Source organism: Phyllobates terribilis, unplaced genomic scaffold (assembly GCF_046119375.1).
Source record: "Phyllobates terribilis strain yellow unplaced genomic scaffold, ASM4611937v1 Scaffold_211__1_contigs__length_3443825, whole genome shotgun sequence".
In the NCBI taxonomy this organism is placed as follows: domain Eukaryota; kingdom Metazoa; phylum Chordata; class Amphibia; order Anura; family Dendrobatidae; genus Phyllobates; species Phyllobates terribilis.
In genome coordinates, this window is record NW_027362971.1 from 3,101,645 (window position 1) to 3,124,136 (window position 22,492).

At 43.5% G+C, this 22,492-nt stretch overlaps 2 protein-coding genes across 6 annotated transcripts in view; one reads left to right on the forward strand and one right to left on the reverse strand.

Moving 5' to 3' along the window:
- The window catches only part of LOC141213746 (leucine-rich repeat and fibronectin type-III domain-containing protein 2-like), a 51,899-nt gene extending 36,027 nt beyond the window's left edge, over positions 1-15,872 (reverse strand). For 2 of the 4 annotated variants that reach the window (XR_012283090.1, XM_073665356.1), the window contains exons 1-2: positions 14,654-15,864; positions 6,465-7,866 (exon numbers count right to left, since the gene is read on the reverse strand). Coding sequence is in view for 3 of the 4 variants with exons in the window: in XM_073665356.1 (XP_073521457.1) it covers positions 6,465-7,846 (1,382 nt within the window). In the remaining variant the exon portion in view is untranslated. Of the gene's footprint in view, positions 1-6,464; positions 7,867-14,653 lie in introns of all 4 variants that reach the window. The other 2 variants (XM_073665358.1, XM_073665357.1) reach the window with 2 other exon arrangements.
- The window catches only part of PC (pyruvate carboxylase), a 416,466-nt gene that overhangs the window by 357,505 nt on the left and 36,469 nt on the right, over positions 1-22,492 (forward strand). The gene's annotated exons all lie outside the window — the stretch shown is intronic.

Here is a 22,492-nt window from a genome sequence, read left to right on the forward strand (position 1 = left end):
GCCTTAAATGACTGATTTGGTAGTAAACAAGGACATCGGTGCCCGGTCTCCAGTGCTGGATGAAGTATAGTCGTATAGATTTTCACCCATTTCATAGTTGGGGATGACTCAGTCATCCGTATCATCAGACCTATCCTTGATCAGATTGTTTGCAGTGGAAATCCTCAATCTATAGAAAATAAAATATATGTTTAATCTTTAAAAAAAATTAAAGTGAAAAGTTTCCTATAATTTATTTATTTATTTTTTTTTTTTGGTTCGGTTGAATAATTTTAGGCCAACATTATTTTGAGCGCAAAGTGATCGTTTCGCCATCTCTCTCAGGGGGTCATTCAGGACTTTTGAGTAGTCCATTCTTAAGCCCTTTTAACAGTGTTTCTCCTTATCCATCCAACGTTGGCTGACTTTTGAGCTATAGATCATTGACTACAGAAACTCTTACGATTCAGCTTAAAAACAGCTCACTACACTTCAGTAATGGCAGAATTGTTCCTTCAGGTGGTCTCTCATTACTACAACCACCATCACCATCAAGTTTAGATCTAGGTATGATGTGCTGACTGAATAATGATTGATTTACTTTTCTCCAGACATAGTGATGGGCCACTTTAACGTAATGTGTCCCCATTATCTCGTAGAGCTCGAAGACTAAAGGTCCTTTTACACTACATGATTATAGTGAATGAATGTTCCTAGGAACACTTTTCACGTTGCAGTCTAGACAGGCTGCCGATCACCGGACGAATGAGCCAAATGATCTTTTGGTTTGCATAAAAGATCATCACTCTCAGCAGCACATTGTCCTGTGTAAACAACACTTGTGCTGCCGAGGTCAATCAGTCTACACACACTGAACAATCTGTCTTTGTAAATGGCCTATAAACCATGCTGACCATCAAACAAGTACAGTTGAAACCAGAAGTTTACATACACTATATAAAAAGACACATCTGCATGTTTTTCTCAATATCTGACATGAAATCAGAATAAACCTTTCCCGTTTTAGGTCAGTTAGGATTACCATAATGTTTAATATTTGTCAAATGCCAGAATAATGAGAGAGAGAGAGAGAGAATGTTTTAAGGCATTTTTATTACTTACTGCAAAGTCAAAAGTTTGCATACACTAAGATAACTATACCTTTAAGCAATTCTCGACTGCCCATATGATGATGTCATGTATTTGGAAGTTTCTGATAGGTTTTTTGGCAACATCTGAGTTAATTAAAGACACACCTGTGGATGTATTTTAATGCACACCTGAAACACACTGCTTCTTTGTGTAGCATCATGGAAAGTCAAAAGAAATCAGCCAAGATATTTGGAAGAGAATTGTGGACTTGAACAAGTCTGGCTCATCCTTGGGTACAATTTCAAGATACCTGATGACGCCCCTTTCATCTGTACAAACAATTATGCGCAAGTACAAATAAGATGGGAATATCCAGCCATCATACCGCTCAGGAAGGAGACGGGTTCTGTGTCCCAGAGATGAACATGCTTTGGTCCGTGCATGTGCATATCAACCCAAGGACAAAAGCAAAAGACCTTGTGAAGATGATGGTGGAAGCTGGTAAGATTGTGTCAATAACCACAGTGAAACGAGTACTGTATCATCATGGACTGAAAGGCCACTCTGCCAGGAAGAAGCCATTACCCCAAAAGAAACATAAAAAAGCCAGATTAATGTTTGCAAATGCACATAGGAACAAAGACCTTGGAGACATGTCCTGTGGTCTGATGAAACTAAAACTGAACTTTTTGGGCATAATGACCATAGTTGCGTTTGGTAAAAAAAGGGAGAAGCTTGGAAGCCTAAGAACACCATCCCAACTGTGAAACACAGGGGTGGTAGCATCATGTTGTGGGGTTGTTTTACTGCAGGAGGGACTGGTGCACTTCACAAAATAGATGGCATCATGAGAAAAGAAGATTATGTGGCAATACTGAAGCAACATCTCAAGACCTCAGCCAGGAAGTTAAAGCTTGGGTGGAAATGGGTCTTCCAAATGGACAATGATCCGAAGCATACTGCCAAAATGGTAACAAAGTGGCTTAGGGATAACAAAGTCAATGTTTTGGAGTGGCCATTACAAAGCCCTGATCTCAATACTATTGAAAATTTATGGGCAAAGCTGAAAGGCAGGTGTGAGCAAGACGACCTACAAACCTGGATCAGTTACACCAGTTTTGTCAGGAGGAATGGGCCCAAATTCTGACCCACTAATGGGAGAAGCTTGTGGAAGGATATCCCAAACGTTGTACCCAAGTTGTTCAGTTTAAGGGCAATGGTACCAAATACTAATGAAATGTATGGAAACTTTTGACTTTGCAGTGAGTAATAAAAATTCCTTAAAACATTCTCTCTCCCTCTCATTATTCTGGCATTTGGCAAATATTAAAAATTATGGTAATCCTAACTGACCTAAAACAGGAAAGGTTTATTCTGATTTCATGTCAGATATTGAGAAAAACATACATATGTGTCTTTTTATATAGTGTATGGAAACTTCTGGTTTCAACTGTAGTTAAACGTCGCTTGTTTAGTGCCACAAGTCTGCTAATGTCAACGGACCTTAAGCCACCCATATACGTTGGGTAGGTGTCAACCAAACGATCAATAGTCGAGCACCATCTCCTCCATACACAGGTGTGCTCCTGTATTCTCTATTGGAGATCCTCTACCTGACGACTCTGTGGCAGCTTACCCCCCAGAGAGCAAAAGGATCAGCCATTGGCAATCCAATGTGCCAGACTCTTCTCTTCCTGGTCATTCTAAGCTTAAAGATCATGATCAACCTTGTGGTTTAGGAAAGTACTGGGGGTTCGAACTGGCTCCATCCTTATACATTTATCAGTAACTATTTTTATTTTCCCGATCTTGTGGTATTGGCGGTGGTGTAATATCCTAATATCCTTGTAGAGACTGTTTTAGTGATTATTTCACTTTCATGGTAGGGATCAAATGTTTCTATACACGATTTAAAAGACTAGTGTGGAATTTTTGATAACAACTGGTTGAACTAGTTGCTAAAAACGTCAACTAGTATTGTGGAGGCAGTCACTTTCTCACATGGGTGATGGAGTATTTTATGTCCTAAAATATAGGCAGTAATAATTTAAAGCGGTTGTCTCACCAGAGATATTTATGGCATCTTCACCAGATATGACATAGATGCCTGATGGCTACAAGTCCCACCTCTGTGATCCTGACCTAGCTCCAGAATGGGGCCCCCCTATTCCGGACAGTGCCCAACCGCCAGTAAGGGGAGAGGTGGTGGAACTCCCGTAGCAATGAATGGAGAGAGACACTCACTGGTGGTCAGATGCTGGCTGGAACAGAGGACTGGTAGACTCCCCTTTCCAGATGTACAGTACAGACCAAAAGTTTGGACACACCTTCTCATTTAAAGATTTTTCTGTATTTTCATAACTCTGAAAATTGCACATTCACACTGAAGGCATCAAAACTATGAATTAATACATGCGGAATTATGTAGTTAACAAAAAAGTGTGAAACAACTGAAAATATGTCTTATATTCTAGATTCTTCAAAGTAGCCACCTTTTGCTTTGATGACTGCTTTGCACACTCTTGGCATTCTCTTGCTGAGCTTCAAGAGGTAGTCACCGGAAATGGTCTTCCAACAATCTTGAAGGAGTTCCAAGAGATGCTTAGCACTTGTTGGCTCTTTTGCCTTCACTCTGTGGTCCAGCTCACCCCAAACCATCTCGATTGGGTTCAGGTCTGGTGACTGTGGAGGCCAGGTCATCTGGCATAGCACCCCATCACTCTCCTTCTTGGTCCAATAGCCCTTACACAGCCTGGAGGTGTGTTTGCGGTCTTTGTCCTGTTGAAAAATAAATGATGGTACAACTAAACGCAAACCGGATGGAATAGTATGCCGCTGCAAGATGCTGTGGTAGCCATGCTGGTTCAGTATGCCTTCAATTTTGAATAAATCCGCCAACAGTGTCACCAGCAAAGCACCCCCACACCATCACACCTCCTCCTCCATGCTTCACGGTGGGAACCAGGCATGTAGAGTCCACCCGTTCACCTTTTCTGCGTCGCACAAAGACACGGTGGTTGGAACCAAAGATCTCAAATTTGGACTCCTCAGACCAAAGCACAGATTTCCACTGGTCTAATGTCCATTCCTTGTGTTCTTTAGCCCAAACAAGTCTCTTCTGCTTTTTGCCTGTCCTTAGCAATGGTTTCCTAGCAGCTATTTTACCATGAAGGCCTGCTGCACAAAGTCTCCTCTTAACAGTTGTTGAAGAAATGTGTCTGCTGCTAGAACTCTGTGTAGCATTGATCTGGTCTCTAATCTGAGCTGCTGTTAACCTGCGATTTCTGAGGCTGGTGACTCGGATAAACTTATCCTCAGAAGCAGAGGTGACTCTTGGTCTTCCTTTCCTGGGGCGGTCCTCATGTGAGCCAGTTTCTTTGTAGCACGTGATGGTTTTTGAACTGCACTTGGGGACACTTTCAAAGTTTTCCCAATTTTTCACACTGACTGACCTTCATTTCTTAAAGTAACGATGGCCACTCGTTTTTCTTTACTTAGAATTTGTATTATGGCAAGAAAAAAGCCACTAACAGTCTATTCAATAGGACTATCAGCTGTGTTTCCACCAGACTTCTGCACAACACAACTGATGGTCCCAACCCCATTTATAAGGCAAGAAATCCCACTTATTAAACCTGACAGGGCACACCTGTGAAGTGAAAACCATTTCCGTGGACTACCTCTTGAAGTTCATCAAGAGAATGCCAAGAGTGTGCAAAGCAGTCATCAAAGCAAAAGGTGGCTACTTTGAAGAACCTAGAATATAAGACATATTTTCAGTTGTTTCACACGTTTTTGTAAAGTATATAATTCCACATGTGTTAATTCATAGTTTTGATGCCTTCAGTGTGAATGTACAATTTTCATAGTCATGAAAATACGGAAACATCTTTAAATGAGGTGTGTCCAAACTTTTGGTCTGTACTGTAGGTGAGGGTTTCCGTGATGGGATCGGCATCTATCAGACATTTATGGCCTACCCAATGTATATGCCATAAATTCTTCTTGTGGGAAAATCCCTTCAATGGGAACCAGTTATCTGGTTCATCCTGCCTGAACCATGGACGTCATGACTAAGTCTGGCTGCGTTATTGCAGCCTTGAAGGTTGTACTGTGAAATGCTGACTGTGCTTATCAGTTGACTAGTCCAAGGCAGGTCCCCGGTGGCTTCTTGCTATGACTGGTCCTCTTTAAAAGCCTCTTTTCTACGAGTACAAATAATATAGGACAATGGAGGACTTTCCAATGACAATGAGAATTTTTGTTCCAGTATTGTATATACAACCACCAAAAATATAACCCAATGACAACAGCAGACACGTGCTTCTGAGATTGCCTTCAACTTGCAATAAAACTATATCCCACTCTTAAAATACTGTTTAATTATTGTTGTAATTAAGAAAAGAACATTTTTAGCTGCATCAATTGATTTTAAGCAAATTTTTCACCAGGTTTATGCTTCCCGATCTGGTATGAGTGGCTTGCTTCTCCTGCCCTACCGCATTTTCCCTGTACTGTTCATAGAAAAAGCTGCCAATGAATATCCGAGATTTGGGAGTACACTCCGATAACCGGAGAGGGTTCCTGCCCTATTTTACAGCAAGAAATTCAATAAGTAATACACAGATGGGAATTGTGGTTTTCAAGTTGTCCTCAGATTGGGCCCAGCATAAACCTGGTGACAGTCTCTTTAAGCCCTCCATTGTAGGGGGTTAAATCAAAATTTTGGAACATAAAAGGCATTATCTGGAAATTTGCAGGTAGAAAAACCTGTGTGCAGTCTGAATCCTGCGCCCATATTGCCTTTCCTCTATCCAGTCCTCTTGGTACACTAGGGCTATGGTCACAACACGATTTAGTCACATGAGTGGTTTCCATCTAAAGTCCTGAAAAATGGGATTCGGGGATGTCTGCCACTGGGGCCATTGACTTAAAAGGACGTAAGCCACAATGGAGCCATTAACGTGTGTGGCTGAAATGAGATGTGAACGCGACCTTACTGATTCATTTTAGAAAGAATCAGGGGTCAGATGAAAAGATGGAGTTTAGTACAGGATCAGACTACACAGTATTTATTTGTAGTCTGTTACCATGGAGACATGTAGGATGCATAAACCCAATATACATAAACTAATGGGAGATTTCTAGTTAAGGCTACTTGTATTTGCATAATTGTTTCTCATAAAGCAATAAAAAGGAGTTGTCAGGATGAGCCCTACTCTCTCTAATTTTACTGCATTATACCCTGGTAGAGACTGTTCACAATCTGTTTTAGGATCTCTGCTCTGGAGTTAATGGTGTTGTCTTGCAGGATGTTGCATTCCTAATTCTTTACAACAGGTTATAGCTTGCATCACAGAACATAGATATTATGAGAGGTTTGAGTTTCTTACCTGTAAACCAGCGTCTCATCTGCTGTGCAGTTGTATTGGACCTGGAACATCCACACTACGTAGGCCGATCTGTTCATATACCATCTTATCAATGCCGAAGATGAAGTAACATCGGTGACCACAACAGAAGTATCCGGTACCTTCCTTTCTTCTGTAGCATTGATAGATGTCTTTGATGAAGTGGTGATATCAGAAGACCCAGGATCCTGTCTCAATACGCTAACTGTTCCATTGTTGCGATGTGGCAAGGGGATCATTTTTAGGTCGACTTGGGCTGTCGATTCCCCAGCAGCATTGATTGCTATACAAGTATATGCTCCATCGTCCCTGATAGTTGTAACTAGTATATCTAAGGTTCCGTTTCGATAGGAAGCTGTCCTAGATGAGTTTGCCATTATTTTATCATCTGGTGACACCCAATGGATAACAGGCTCTGGGTCCCCAATTGCCCGGCACTTCAATGTTGCCCTTTGGCCTTCTAACACCCAAAGCTGATGCGTGTGACGAGTAATTAGTGGGGGCTCACATGTGAACTCCTCTTCCGGTATTGACCAAAAATAACGTCCAGCGAGCTGCGGAGGAGACGCGCATGTTTCCATATCGTCCTCTCGTACTAATCGGCGTAACCATAACAGTTCACAGTTGCAATGAAATGGATTGCCTCCAAAATTTAGCACAATTGTTGAAGTATAAGGGGTAGGGCTAACCACTCCAGTTTGGGAACGGACAAAAAGTGGATCTGGAGGTAGTGTATACAGCCGGTTAGATGTCATATCCAGTCTGGAAAGTTTGTATAGTTCTGAGAACGTGCCTTCCATTACAAAGTCTATAAGATTGTGGTCAAGATTGAGTGTATGTAAACTAACCATACTTTGCATTGCCTCCCATGGAACGCTAATCAGATTATTATAAGACAAATCCAGGTCCTCCAAAGTTAAGAGGAAATCGTCAAAAGTAGCCACCGGGATTCTCACAAGCTGGTTATTGTTGATAATGAGATGTTGGAGATTGAGCATTCCTCTTAAAGCTTCCTCGTGAATGGCAGTAAGACGGTTTCCATCTAAATGTAAAGACCTCAAGCTCTCTAGATCACCAAAGGCATAAGGATGAATATTATCAATTGTGTTTCTTGACAAGGTGAGGTCCACCAACCCGGTCATGTTAAGGAAATCTTCTTGCTCCACCACCCTAATAAAGTTATCCGCCAGCCGTAGTTCCACAGTCCTCCGGTCTATGTTGGGCGGCACGTAGAGTAGCCCCTTATTAGCGCAGAGTGTGCTAAGAGATTCTGAAAGGTTTTGGCAGGTACAATGAAAGGGACAAGAATGGACCATGGTCACAAGGCTTCCTACCAGTAGAACACCCCAGACCAACTTTTCCATGGTAGAAGAAGTGTTAACGTCTGCAAAACAAAAATGTTTAAAATTCTAGGTCACTTGTTGTACATAGTCCAAATAAAACTTGCCCACCTACAGGTCAATGCCACCCAAGTTCTTTAACCCCTTTGACGTAATCAAGGCAGTTAACTAGGTCATTTATGGGCCAAACCAATGAGGTAATAATCAGAGGAAAGTATACGGAGAACCTGTAGCCATTTGGTAAACTTGGGAGTATCTTTAATATGGTAATTATAGACAACGCTATATGCCTTGAAGAACCATTCTAAAGTAATCAATTATATAAGGCCTAATTTAGTTAAATCGAAGACTATATTAAAGATAATATACTGCACTTTAGCATAATTTCCACTTCATCAGAAAATAAGCCATTTTTTTATCAAATACACTCTTGGGGCTGCCATTAAAGGGAGTGTCAATACAATCTATTATATCGCACTTAGTCACTATACTTCTCAATGCACGTTACGTAAAGAAATTCTGAATGTTTAACCACCTTCTCTTCTGTGCCTGCTACTATTGCTGTCGCTACGTGAGTATGCTGGAATAATGGCTCTCCTCAGCACGAGCCCACTTGGATAGTATTGAATTTCCATCCTGCATCTTTCTGTTGCGAGATCAATAGCTATTTTCAGGCAGGTCTTTTCTTTCGCTCCTTCTTCAAGCTGATTTCTGTTGTTGGGCTCTGCCCTACAGGCATGAACTTGTTTGGTTAAGGATGTGGTTGGGAATGCTTGACCTTAAACTTGATTCCTACTGCCGCAAAATAGCTGGAACCCGTATTTACAGTGAACCTATCCTCTCAACATTTTTGTAAGCTTTTGAGTGATTTAAGGCAATTTTTCAGCTTCGTTTATCAAAAACTATACTACAAAAAAATGGGCTTTGATGCAACCAATCACAGTTCCGCTTTTATTTCTAAAAACTGAAAAATGTAAAACCGTAACGTGAATCCAAGTTATGTTCCCATTGAGAATTTTTTTTTGTACATTTATTTACCTATATTACTATTAAAATGCATTTCCATGCCGTGACGCCTTTGATTGACAGGCTTTTTAAGGAGAAGTATTACCTATTAGACCTCCTCCCCCTGTCTAAGGCCTCTCACCCAGCCAAATAATCTCTTACTTGATTAATTAGGAGCAAATAAACTGAACTGCTGAATGCAAATGGAGATTCTGGTATGGCTTTGTTTCCCAAGTCATGTGACAAGGCTCTTAAAAGGAATCAGTCAACAGATTTTGATATGGAATTTGAGAGCAGCATGATGTAGGGGGAGAGACCCTGAATCCAGCGATGTATCTCTTTCTGGGCTGCTTGGTGTAGTTTGGACAGAATCCCTGTTTTCTCTGCTTCAGATCTAGCAGTGTTCAGAATGCTGAGCTGTGTATAACTCCGCCCACTTCACTGATTGGCAGCCTCCTGTGTACATTGTCAGCAAGCTGCCAATCAGTGTTGGGGGTGCGGTTACACGACTGGCTTGCACGTGAGACCTAAGGCCCCGTCACACTTGGCGACGCTGCAGCGATCCCGACAATGATACGACCTGTCAGGGACCGTTGCTGCATCGCTATGTGGTCGCTGGTGAGCTGTCAAACAGGCAGGCTCACCAACGATCAGGGGAACAGCGACATCGTGGAAAGAATCTTTCCACGATGTCCTGCTCCTGGTTACCAGCCTGCTGAAGCAGGAGCAGGCTGGTAACCATGATAAACATCGGGTTACTAGGGGCACACGCGCACCTAGTAACCCGCTGTTTATCATGGTTACCACTCTGCTATGGTGAGCGGGAGGTTACCGCTCACTTTAGCAGGCTCGTAACCATGATAAACAGCGGGTTACTAAGTGCGTGTGCGCCCCTAGTAACCCGCTGTTTATCATGGTTACCAGCCTGATCGCTGCTCCCGCTGGTCACACACAGCGATGTGTGCTGACCAGCGGGAGGGCAACGACCAAAAAAAGGTCCAGGACATTCTGCAGCGATCAGTGACCTCACAGCAGGGGCCTGATCGCTGCAAAGTGTCACACATAGCGACATCGCTGGTGAGGTCGCTGTTGCGTCACCAAAACCGTGACACAGCAGCGATCTCGCTATGTGAGATGGGGGCTCTAGTCCTGCAGTAATTATCTCCTGCTGATAAAACACTGATTGTATTGAAATTGCAGCATGCAGTTTAGGAAGTGATACATCAGGGTTTCTGCCCCTACCAGATTAAATGGCAAAAGCCTGCTGACAGATTTCCTTTAAAAAGGTTGATAACGACTTCTAGAAATGCTACTTCTTATATCTGGCACTAGACCTCCTGTTCTCTTGCTATTGGTACAGTTACCCCCTCTAGGGCTTCTGTCAAGTTTTCACATTAGATCCTGATATTTCTTCCGTTTTTTTTTTAAACTTCCATTGTGATTGTCCCTGAGCTCTTCCATGTCTTTCTGCCATTCAGAAGTCTAGAAAATGTGGCTGATAACCTTGCAGGACCTGTAATAAAGTTGTTTCTGCCTTAAACCTATGTAACTAAAGGACTGTATAAAATTCTTCCAAGGACGAATCAAGGACCTTTTTTTTTTTTTTTTTTTTTTTTTTGTATTTTCGGTGGAAACTATGTTTTTAATTTTGGCCCTTTATGTTGTATTATTTTTTATTTTTTTGCCAACTATAAAAAAAATTCTTTCAATACCTTTTATCTTCATGTATAAAAATTCAGATGCTCAGGGTGGTGCTTATTTATTGGGCGAAATCTACCCCTATGTATATTTTTGCATATTTTCTGCTAGGAATAAAGTTGCTGCTACTATGCTTCCCATTGTCTCTCATCTTCGTTGCATCTCTCTTCTTTCCAGTGCTCTAATTTATTCTTCCTCTTCCTCCACTCTCTATTCTGCTGCTTTTTTTTTTCTTCCTCTGCTATTCTTGTCTCTGGTTGACAGTTAGCAGTGTGACCCCTTTATCTTAGTATCTGTACAAACTCCCTGGCGGGAGTGAGATCTTCGCCGGGAGCTTAGTGTCGGGGTTAATATCAATCTGTCCCTGGATCCGTCTCTAACCTTCATCATCTCACGTCGGTGCAGCACATATACACTCTAGGCTGCTGCTATTCTCCTTCTGACTACATGCATCAGAGGTGTATTCGTCGCCAATTAACACCATCCAGTGGTTCTTTACGATGTACCCAGTAATGGAGGCCTAACTACTGAATGGGGCTCTCGTTGGTAAAAAGGGGTCTGATCCAACCGTTTTTGGTTAAGAATTTCATGCGTTTGCTCATGAAGTGGATACCAAAATAATTCCGAGAAAGGAATAGTCTACATCTATCAACCCATCCCAATAATTTTTGTTTTGTATGTTTGGTGGACCTAAAATTGAGAAATCTATCTGCAGATCATCTGTAAAAATCTGATCATCATCAGTGATTATCCTCCACTAATATGAGCTAGATCTGAAATATCTCATTGGTATGACTGACTTGTAGGATGAGTTGGCATATCCGAAGTTGTGCTCGAGGCCTCCTGTCTTTTCTCCAACAGATGTTGGGTGAAGGAATTGGACATATTTCTTTCAACTGTTGACTTTTTTTTCTTAGGGGAGGTAAGCAGCCTCCGGAAATGTCCATCAGCTGCTTATTCTCCATTAACAATAAATGCATTCTCAGTATAGGTGACCCAACGACCCTGGTCAAGTCACCACATCAGTATTCCGTGGCCACTGGATGTGAGCCCTGCGAACCTTCCCCTACCTGTCAGCATCCCCAAATCCTCTCCTCATTTTTAGGCCCGACGCAACGTCATCGTTGCAGTGTGACGCACACATGATGTTGTACCAAGCCTACTAATCAAAAGGTACACCAGAGATGTCAGGGGGTAGGAGGTGCAGACTCCCGTCCAGTGACCACAGAATAGGGAAGTGACGGTTGGACCAAGGTCCCTTGAAATAATTTGCTCATCTCTAGTCGAGAGGAATAACTTGATAGCTAAACTAGTGTACAAGTCTAGGAACCAAGTTACACCTCCTTTTTTATGGCTTGATAAAGGCCCTGTGTGGCTGAAACGTCACATGTAAGTTTGGCCTACCCATAGTGAAGGTCTGTGGGTTCCTTTTTTAGATCTATTAAAATCACCTTTGCAAACAAATAGCAGTAATTATGAGATCTCTGAATCCATTGTTTTAGTGAAGGTAGACCGCCACAGAAGACTGCCCTGGGGCTTGTGGAACATGGGGACTTTTTATCGACATGGCCATACAGCGAATACTTCTCCATGCCAGATACAAGGACAGAAACGTCTTCTGCAGCATCCACTTTTGGGTGAAGAGCCTTGAGGTTTGATTTCCTATATCTGATACTCTGTAATGAAGGAATTACGTAACCACTGACTTGTCAGTGATCTGATACCTTCAGGATAAAACCTCTACAACCTCACGTTGCATTGAATCTTTGATGGGTATAGACACATTTTAAGGCCTGAATGGACCTTGTTAACATAGATGGGTGATAAATCTTTGTTGTACAGGATCCATTCTCTAGTCCCCTCCTCCTCCATACTTACAGACTAGACTTTATCAGCTTCCCTGTTGCTTAGCAAATGGTGGCTAAGCTTCACCATCGGTAAAAGATGGACACCAGCCTTGACAATTGAGTAGACCGGATCCTCAGTTGAGAAGTGAGGAAAATGAATGGAGAGGGGTAAAGGAACATGCTAGACTTAAATTATTTGACAATGAAAGGATGTTTTGGTGTTATAACCTTGACGTAACAGAAGTAGGTGGTGAATTTCAAAAGTAGCTTTACAGGCCAAAGCTAACAAGGGTAGGCATCTGTAATAACCTCCCAGTGCCGGAATAATGAAATATTAATCTGAGCCTATTGTCATCATAGCCAGCCCTCCTACCCTGATCTCCCTCTCCATATTCTGATGAGATGCAGCACCTCCTACTGACAGGCTCCACCAAAACTGGATGTAGCCTTCACTATAGGACTTGGCAGTCAGGTAAAACGATGTCCTCACTTCTCCTCCGACTCAGAGACCCCCAGCAGTGCAAAACCGTCACTTCTGATATAATTGTATTAGAAACTCCTTCCCTATTAAAATTGTATGACTGCTAATATACATTGTCATCTTTTCTCTGTACACGTTAAAGGGGAACACAAGAAATTGGTATGATTAGGAAACCTGCACACATATATATACACACATACATTATATATACATGCATGCATGCATACATACATACATACATATACACAAACATATATATACATGCATACACACATACATGTATATACACAAACATTATATATACACATACATACTGTACATACATGTATATACACAAACATTATATATACACATACATACTGTACATACATGTATATACACAAACATATACATACATACATGTATATACACAAACATATATATACATACATACATGTATATACACAAACATTATATATACACATATACATACATGTGTATATACACAAACATATATACACATATACATGTATATACACAAACATATATACATACATGTATATACACAAACATTATATATACACATATACATACATGTGTATATACACAAACATATATACACACATACATGTATATACACAAACATATGTACATACATGCACACATACATGTATCTATGGACGTATATACACAAACACATTGATATGGGTGTGTATATATGTACACACACATGCAGACATACATATACACACTCACATGTGTACACACACTGTACATACATCCAAGCTTTCTCATACACACTCAAATATACACCCTCATGTGCCTACACGTACGTACATACATGCAAGCATCCTCTCATATACATAGTCACACATATACATAAATGCATGCATATGTGTGTGTATGTATGTATGTGTATATATATATATAATGTGTGTATGTATATATACTGTATCTTATACACAAACATATATCCACATGCATACACACGCTTATATACATATATACACATACACTATATACATGCACACATATATCTGTGCACACACGTATATACTGCACTCTGTATTTTCTCCGATTGTCTCCGTCTCATTGGCATTGACCCCGGACAGCAGTCGTGTTGTTTTTTTGTCTATTGATTTCTTTTTTCCCTCCCCTGGATTGTATTGCTGCAGTGCTGACATGAGTGTCACAGTGCATACTGATGTGAGCACTATCTATAGGTGAGAGTAGGTTCTATGTCTGGACGAGCCGCTCTTCAGCACATTTCTTTCCTTTTTTTCTCCTTATTCCCACAAGTAAAGATGACTGTGATGGTGATTAGAGCTGACCGGTGGTGGGGTGCGGGCAGATGTATATCTGGGGGCTGGGTTAATATAATGATTTATTGGTTGAGTTGTTATGAGTCACATATGTCAGGGCGTTCTCCGCAGATCGTGAGAGTTCCCATCGGCTTCTGCTCCCTAATATCACTAGTAATATTTATCACCTTTATATAGTTCTCAAACTTTAGAGACCCCCTTCCCTCACCCCTGGTTCTGCTGTAGGTGGTCTGCAGTATTTTTTTTCCCCATCATTTCTATATCTATTACTGTTCTCCATCATTTATCCAATTCTTGTTATTTCTTATCAGTTTCTATGTCAACAGTCTAGTGTCTGCCACTCATAGGCATATATTCTAATAGCCGAAGCCGTGCACACACATCCATTATCTCCTCGATTATATGCCCATGTACCCAGGCGGTGACACCAGGGATGGAGGTTTCGCCTTCACATACACATTACATACATTCATTAATTGCACACTTCCTTCTCTAATACCTGCGTGTTCCTCCTTTCCTCACTGGTCTCCCTCCGTTGTGACTCTTCGTTTGCCCTTCTGGCCTTGTGTGCTTGGCATCTGTGTTGGGTAGGGCATTTCCAGGGGCTGAAGGGTTTAGGGGGGATTTTTTTTAATACTGGAAACCCTTCTTTTTTTCACCCTGCGTCCTGGTTTCTTCACTGCAGTCCTCTCTCTCTCGGTCCTTCTGACAGATCCCACAGGAGAGATGGGACCTTATGTGCAGGACCAATCCTATGGCACAGCCCCATTATTTCCCAAACCGTTTGGGCCTCGATGTGACCCCAGTCAATGAGCCCTTAGAAGATCCACACAACGAAATGTTTATTCTGTAGGCATCTATATTTTTCCAGTGGCTTAATTCCTTCTCCGGAGATGTGTTAACCCATCAGAGATTCTTCTTGGCTTGCAGTATAGATTCCTCATATAGGTGGTGAGGTTTATGGTCAACGAGTCACAGAGCAAGCGGGATATGATCTAAAAGTAGGACTAGCATGTTTCCAAGGTAAATCCTGGGGAAGAAAATCCATCTGCTTACTGAGTCCCAGGGTCCAGAGACGAGGAGGCAGGAAAACAGATGCTCTCATTTCATACCTTTCGGAATTAGAAGGCAAAAAAATAAAAAGGGATCGGAATCTATAGGTTGGCAAAGCCGGTTGGGCATATCTTCATTGATTTCGATCAGGTACATGTATGGTTTATTACCAAAGGATCAAGCAAAGACATTCGTGAGACCTAACATAGAAATCCAGAAATGCTGCAGCTCTCGTCGTACGGGTTAAAATCCAGACGGGAAAGTGAAAAATACGAAAGGTCGAGATTGAAGTCGCGCAAGAGAGAAGCTTCTAAGGATGTCGGACCCATCGTGTCAGATCCTTCTTCTCCTTTTAGGATTTCTTGCTTTTATATATACATTAAAAAAAACAAACCTTCAAATTAAAGAAATAAGACAATGAAAAGATTGTAGCCCCATTTTCTCCTCGGATCACTCCTTGGATCAGCCAAATTTTTCCTCCTTGTCATTTCGCTGCTCCGGTGGGTGGCATCTTTTTCACCCTTTCCAATCCAGGTGGGAAGAAGAAAAACAATGCAGAATGGATGTAAAATAGAGAGGAGCTGAGATGCGAGAGGGAACTGAAAGAGCGAACAGCCTGGGGGTGTGGAGGGCACAGCGAGGAAGGGAGGAGAAAATGCGAAGGAGGAGGGGAAAGAAAGTAGCTTTTATCCCAGCTCCACTGCTGAGCCTGCACAGCATCTTAAGCTGTGATTGCCTTTAACACTTTAATAGGAATGAAGATGTTCGTGGCGTGACAGCTCCTCTTTGTGTATTCTCACCCTGTGGGATGCTTTTTCTCGAGGACCCTTCTTTTATTCCTTTACAGGGTACTAAAGTATTAGGTTGGATGATGTTGCAAAAAAAAATGCAGAGATCAAGTATCTGGAATCCTTAAGCTAGCCGAGACTCTTTTTGGAAAATTCTTTTTTTTTTTCCCCGTTTTACAGAGTTAAGTCAGGTCATCTTGGCTGTTGTGAAGCTACAACCCCCAGCGGCTGGAGTACCGAAGGTTGCTGACCGCTGCCCTAGAATATACTCTTTGCTAATGTAAGAACGTGCCCTTATTGTTCCACTGAAGGATGAGATAATCTCATATAATGGATTTTTAATTCTTCACTTTTTTGGGGGGGTTACATGTGCTATCCGATATTTTATTCTGATAGATCGAGTACCTATTACAATCTGTCTGCAGAAGAATAGGACATCTGAAAAGGCAAATTGTCGGTCCGTAAAAAAAAAATGGAGACGTATCCTTCTTTTGATCCGTTTTGTGGATAAAAATTGCCAATATAAGTCAAAAGGACATGGATGTCACCTGTCCAAAATTTACTCTTTAATGGGAAGGAGAAGCTAAGACTTCTACGTTTTTTTTTATTTTCCATGGCAGAAAAATGGATGCAACAAGAATTGCAAAAATTGTCAAAAGAACCAAAATTCATGGATCCAGGAGACTGAAAAATACAAAAACGATTCCTTTTTCATGTGTGAGGGGAAAAAAAAAAATACCTGATGGGTGAAGCCGCATGAATGTACATTTTCCATCAAAATAAAGTGGTTTGCGAAAGTATTCACCCCCTTGGCTTTTCACCTATTTTGTTACATTACTACTTGTGTTTAAATATTTTTTGTAATCCGATTTGTGTGTGATGCATCAGCGATAAATAGTCTAAGTTGGTGAAGTGCAGTGAGAAAAATATAGGCATAAATAAAATGTACAGGATCAAATAGCTAAAAATTGGCAAGTGCATATGTATTCACCCCTTTTACTATGAAGCCCTAAAAATTTCTGGTGAAGCAATTACCTCCATGAGTCGCATGTTTAGTGACAGGATGCCCACCTGAGTGCAATCTAAGTGACACATGGTCTGTCACCATATGCACACCTTTTCTGAAAGGCCACAGAGGCTGCTGACGCACCCCTGGGCCTTCGTCGCGCGGCATCGCGCGCACGGGAGCTTACCCGGAGCCGGATCTGTTGAGGGTTGTAGTCTCGTGGCGGTGACCCGGTCCGTGCCCAGGGAGTCAAACTGAGCGGCGATGTATTAGCGGTAGATGTTGGACGACTACGCCACCCGTTGAATGCAGCGAAGGAGCTGCCGCTGCAGGGCAGACCGCTGAGGCCGGTGGTAGGATTGTGCAGCGTGATAGTATCACCCCCAACGGGAGGGGTATGGCCTCAGGGCAGCCGACGTGGATGATGGGGGTAGCAGGAATCACTCAGAGACGATGCGGTGTAATTCAGGGTCTTTACTGGTGATAAAGATAGACCCTCCCGGAGTACTGGCTAGCGATCGGGGCCTGGTCAGTCCTTGAGCAGATGGGATCTCCCCTGGCCAGGCGGAGTTGTAGGCCTCCCAAACTGACTGTACTCTTCTGGCTACCTTGCTAGAGGCGGGTATAAGTAGCCCACGTCCCTGAGTGTACCGTGTGGTGCTCACCCGTATGGCCGGTGACTCGGGGCCTTCTAGTGGCGTCCGCTCCACGACGGCGGTGCTGGTCCCACTCGTGTGACCGTGCCTTCGGGTTTCTTGGCCAGAGGACCTGAAATCCCCTGCCGGGCGGTTTCTGCTACTGGGTAAAGATTAGTCCCCACAGCCTCGGACTCCGGGTCCGGTGATAGCTTCTCAGTCAGGGCGAGCTCTGCAGCTGCCAGCCCCTGACTCCTTATAGCACTGCTCCCACAGAGCTCCTGATGTTCTTTTCCTAGATCTGCTTCTCTTCTCTGTCTCTACTTCTTCTCTACTCTCTAACCCTGCCTCAGCCCTAGGTTTATATAGGGGAAGTTCTTCCCCTCCCAGGACTGGGCAGGAGGTGTGGCATGCACAGGATCCCTGACCAAGAGACCTCCCACCTGCTCTCAGACATAACATTGCTGTTACTGTGGAAACCAGACCCCTGGGGTGCCACACTGCAACACCATTAAACTGAACCTGTCACCAGGTTTGGCCGATATGAGATACAGCCACCACCTTTCAGCCCTGATATACAGTATTCTATAATGCTGTATATAAGTCCACGATCCGACCTGCAAGAGAAGAAAAAGAGCTTTTATTATACTAACCTGGTGGGCGGTCTGGTCCGAGGGGTATTGCTCGTCCTGGTCCAGTGCCTCCCTTCTTTAGATGCCGTCCTCCTTCTTGCTTCGTGTGGATGAGGTGTCCCTACATCATCTACACATGATCCCCAGCAATGTGGTCCTGCGCAGGAGTCCTTCTCTGTCCTAACTAGGGCAGAGCAAAGTTCTGCAGTGCGCAGGCACCGGGAAAGGTAAAGAGCCCTGGCGCCTGCACAATGCTGGTAATCTTGTGTGGATGACGTAGGGACCTGTCATCCACATGATACCGGAAGGAGGATGGCATCGCAAAAAGAAGGGAGGTGCCAGACCAAGACGAGAGACTACTCTCAGACCTGACCACCCCCCAAAAAGAAAGCTCTTTTTCTTCTCTTGCGGGTCGGATCAGGGGCTTATACAGCATTCTATAATGCTGTATATATCAGGCCTGAAAGGTGGTGGCTGTATCTCATATTGGTCAAACCTGGTGACAGGTTCTTTTTAAACCAGAACCCCTTCTAACCAAATTACACCATGAACACCAAGGAGATCTCCAAACAAGTCAGAGACAAAGTTGTTGATTAGTCAAAAAAAATAATAAAATATCCCAATCTCTGATGATCTCTCAGAGCACCATCAAAGCCATTATCTTCTCATCAAATGGAAAGAATATGGTACCACAACAAACCAACCAAAACTCTCATCCCGGGCAAGAAGGGCTTTAATCAGAGAGGCAGCACAGAGACCAAAGGTAACTCTGAAGGAGCTGCAGAGTCTACAGCAGGAGCTTCACTGATAATAGCATTGTCAGTGAAGCTTCTGATGTAGAGACTGGTTCAGGACCTGTAGTGACATCACGATCATGCGACTTGTCATGTGACCGTGATGTCACCTCAGGTCTTGCAGTCTGGAGAGCTTCAGGACCTTTGATGAGGGCCTTGCATTGAAAGAGGAGTGTGCTCCTGTCCTGCACAGGGGGGGAGGGGGAGCCAGAGACCGGCATCTACCAACCTGAGCTGCCAGATAAGTCTGTGTCCACCTGTGTGCTGTGCTGCTCCTGCCGTGTAAAGCAGTGTGTGTATGTGAGGTGTGTGCTGTCTGTGAGATATATGTATGTGTTTATATGAACATGTGTTGTCCTGCATACATGTGCTATGTCTAATGTGTGTATCTTCTGAGCATTAGTTGTTCAGCGCGTGTGTGTATGCCGTGTGTGTGCATTGTACATGTGTGCCGTGTGTGTGCATTGTACATGTGTGCCGTGTGTGTGCATTGTGCATGTGTACCTTGTACGTGTGTGCCGTGTGTGTGCATTGTGCATGTGTACCTTGTACGTGTGTGCATGTGTACCTTGTACGTGTATGCCGTGTGTGTGTGTGCCGTGTGTGTGCATTATACGTGTATGTGCCTTGTACGTGTATGCCGTGTGTGTGTGCCTTGTACGTGTGTGTGCCTTGTACGTGTGTGTGCCTTGTACGTGTGTGTGCCGTGTACATACGTGTTTAAATATGTATGTTTATATATTTTATTGCATTATTCTAACTTGTATATGTAGATGGCCAGATATAGACACAGTGGCATTATGTGACAGTGTGTGTGTAGCTTCCACACTTCTAAATCCTGACTGCACAGATGAGAGCTCATAGGTGTAAACATATCGGCAATCATCCAACGAACGAGCAAAATGCTGCTCATTCATCAGGTGATTGGATTGTTTATGGAAGAACAAACATCATTGTTCTCAGCAGCACATCGGGGTGTAACCTGCAGATCTGCTGCTGATAATATGATACTGTATGGGGGCAGATTGATCATTCTGTCTCCATCATTCTTCCTCTGCCGGGGAAAAACTGTAGAACGACTTCAGTGTTGTCAATCACGCTCGTTTAATGGCCTGTGCTCAGAGCATGTAAATACAGCCAAAATCTTTGAGTGTGATGGTGCAATATGTGAGCATTTGTGGCCCCCACTTTAAACTTTTGCCTAGGGCCACACTTTATCTAAAACCGGCCCTGCCTCTCCCATCATTCCCCCTCTGCGTTTGACGCAGCGGCGCGATGACGTCACTTCACCGCGGGTCAGACAGTGGAGCTGAGAGACTGAAGCAGCGGGGGAACGAGGAGCGGTGAGTGTGTATTTATTTAAATGTGGTGCCCATATTACTGGAGGACTGTGGCCGCACTATGCCCTATGGGGCCTCATTATACTGTATGGAAGACCATGGGGGCTGCAATATATTGTGTGGAGGACTATGAGGAGTGCAATATACTATATGGAGGACCATGGGGTGCATTTCATTGCATGGAGGACCATGGGGAGTGTATTTTATTGCATGGAGGATTATTGTGGGCGCATTATACTATATGGAGGATTATGGTGGGCGCATTATACTATATGGAGGATTATGGGGGTGCATTATACTATATGGAGGATTATGGTGGGCGCATTATACTATATGGAGGATTATGGGGGCGCATTATACTACATGGAACGCTATGTGGGGCCATTATAATATTTGGAGGGTTATGTGGGACCATTATACAGTACTGTGTGAAAGGAATTATACAGTATGAAGCTTTGTGTGGGGGCCATCTTACTGTTTGAAGGGCTAGTGCGGGCCATTACAATGTACGTAGGCCCTTTAATGTGCATGGAGGGCTGTGTGGGAGTCACAGTCGGGGGGGATCATACTGTGTTGGGGTCACCATACTTTGCCTTGTGAGTTGAGGTGGGGTACAGTAGGGTCATTATACTGTGCATGTGGAGGAATTCACTATGGGGGCACTTTTGTTGGCATCATACTTTTTATGGGGGCAATGAAAGAGGAATCTAGGACTTCAACAGGAGGAAAATTACTATGTTAAGCCTGGAAAGTTGTGAGATTTGCTCTTCTGTGACCCCGACAATTATTTAATTTTTCTTTTTTCGGAGGGGGGGGGGGGCCCAATTGGAACTTCTGCTATGGGGCCCCATGATTTCTATGTACGCCCCTGCCGGGCACTTGACGTTCCTGCAGAGGCCCGGGCAGCACATCGCTGGCGGCAGCTCATCTCAGCAGGCAGCGCCGGTAATTGTGTCCTGTAGTGATGTGCCATTGCACCGACACTGCCACCCGGGCCGTGGTGTCGGTGCATGATGCTGGCTGAGGAGCTGCTGCTTCTGCAGACAGTCTGCTCTGCAGCATAATTGATGATGGCAGGCGGCGAGGCGGGCGGCGGGATCATAGTTTAGGCGCAGTCAGCAGCTGTCGCCGGTACTTTCTTTGCTGTGCACAGACAGTAAAGCCAGCGGGCAGCAGTGCCAGCCTGACAGAGCCCAGACTGCCTGAGTCTCTGACTAGTCTCAGACTCTAAGGAGTCTGACTAGTCTGTAACTGTTGTCACTGGTCAGACATGATGGCAGGCAGCAGCAGGGAGGGACACAGTGGGGTCTGAATCCCAGACATGGGCTGCATCAGGCACTGCAGCATTGCATATGGGCCATATGCAATGCTGCATTGCCTGCTGCAGCCCTGTGGTCTTATTTCAAGGCAGTTTGTCTGCAGGAATTTACCCCTACAAACCTTTTATATGTGCTACATGGAATGGGGGGGGAGAAGCTACATGAAACTTGGGGAAACGGCCGCGACGGGGGGGGGGAGATATTGGATGCGAGGGGGGCACGACGTGGGTGGGGGGGGGTGTGACGGGGGGTGAGGTTGGACGTGACCGGTGGGGGGGCGACCACTGACAGTGCCTAGGGCAGCAGAAACTCCAAATACGGCCCTGGCAGCGGGCATAAAATAAAAGCAAAAACTGGCCAATTTTGACCCGGCGACAGGCCCTCTGTAAACCGTTCCATGTTCAAGCTGCTGCAGATCATCATACAACATTAGCATGAGACACAATTTTTTTCTTAATGAGCATATTTCATGTTCATAGAGGACAGGAATTTTCTCCTTACAAAAAAGTGATCTGCAGATGTGTAAGGGTATGTTTACACTAGCCATTTTTTCAGCGTTTTTTTTTTATGAAAATTTTCAGCTGTGTTTTACAGTACCAGCAAAGTCTGAGATTTCAGAAATCTCATGCACACACATTGTTTTTTATGTCATCAGTATTTTGTGCTTTGCATGTTTTTTTGCGCAGTAGAGCATGTCACTTCTTTCAGCGTTTTTCACCCATTGAAAGTAATGGGTGGTGAAAAAATGCCTAGTGTGAACATAGCTATCAG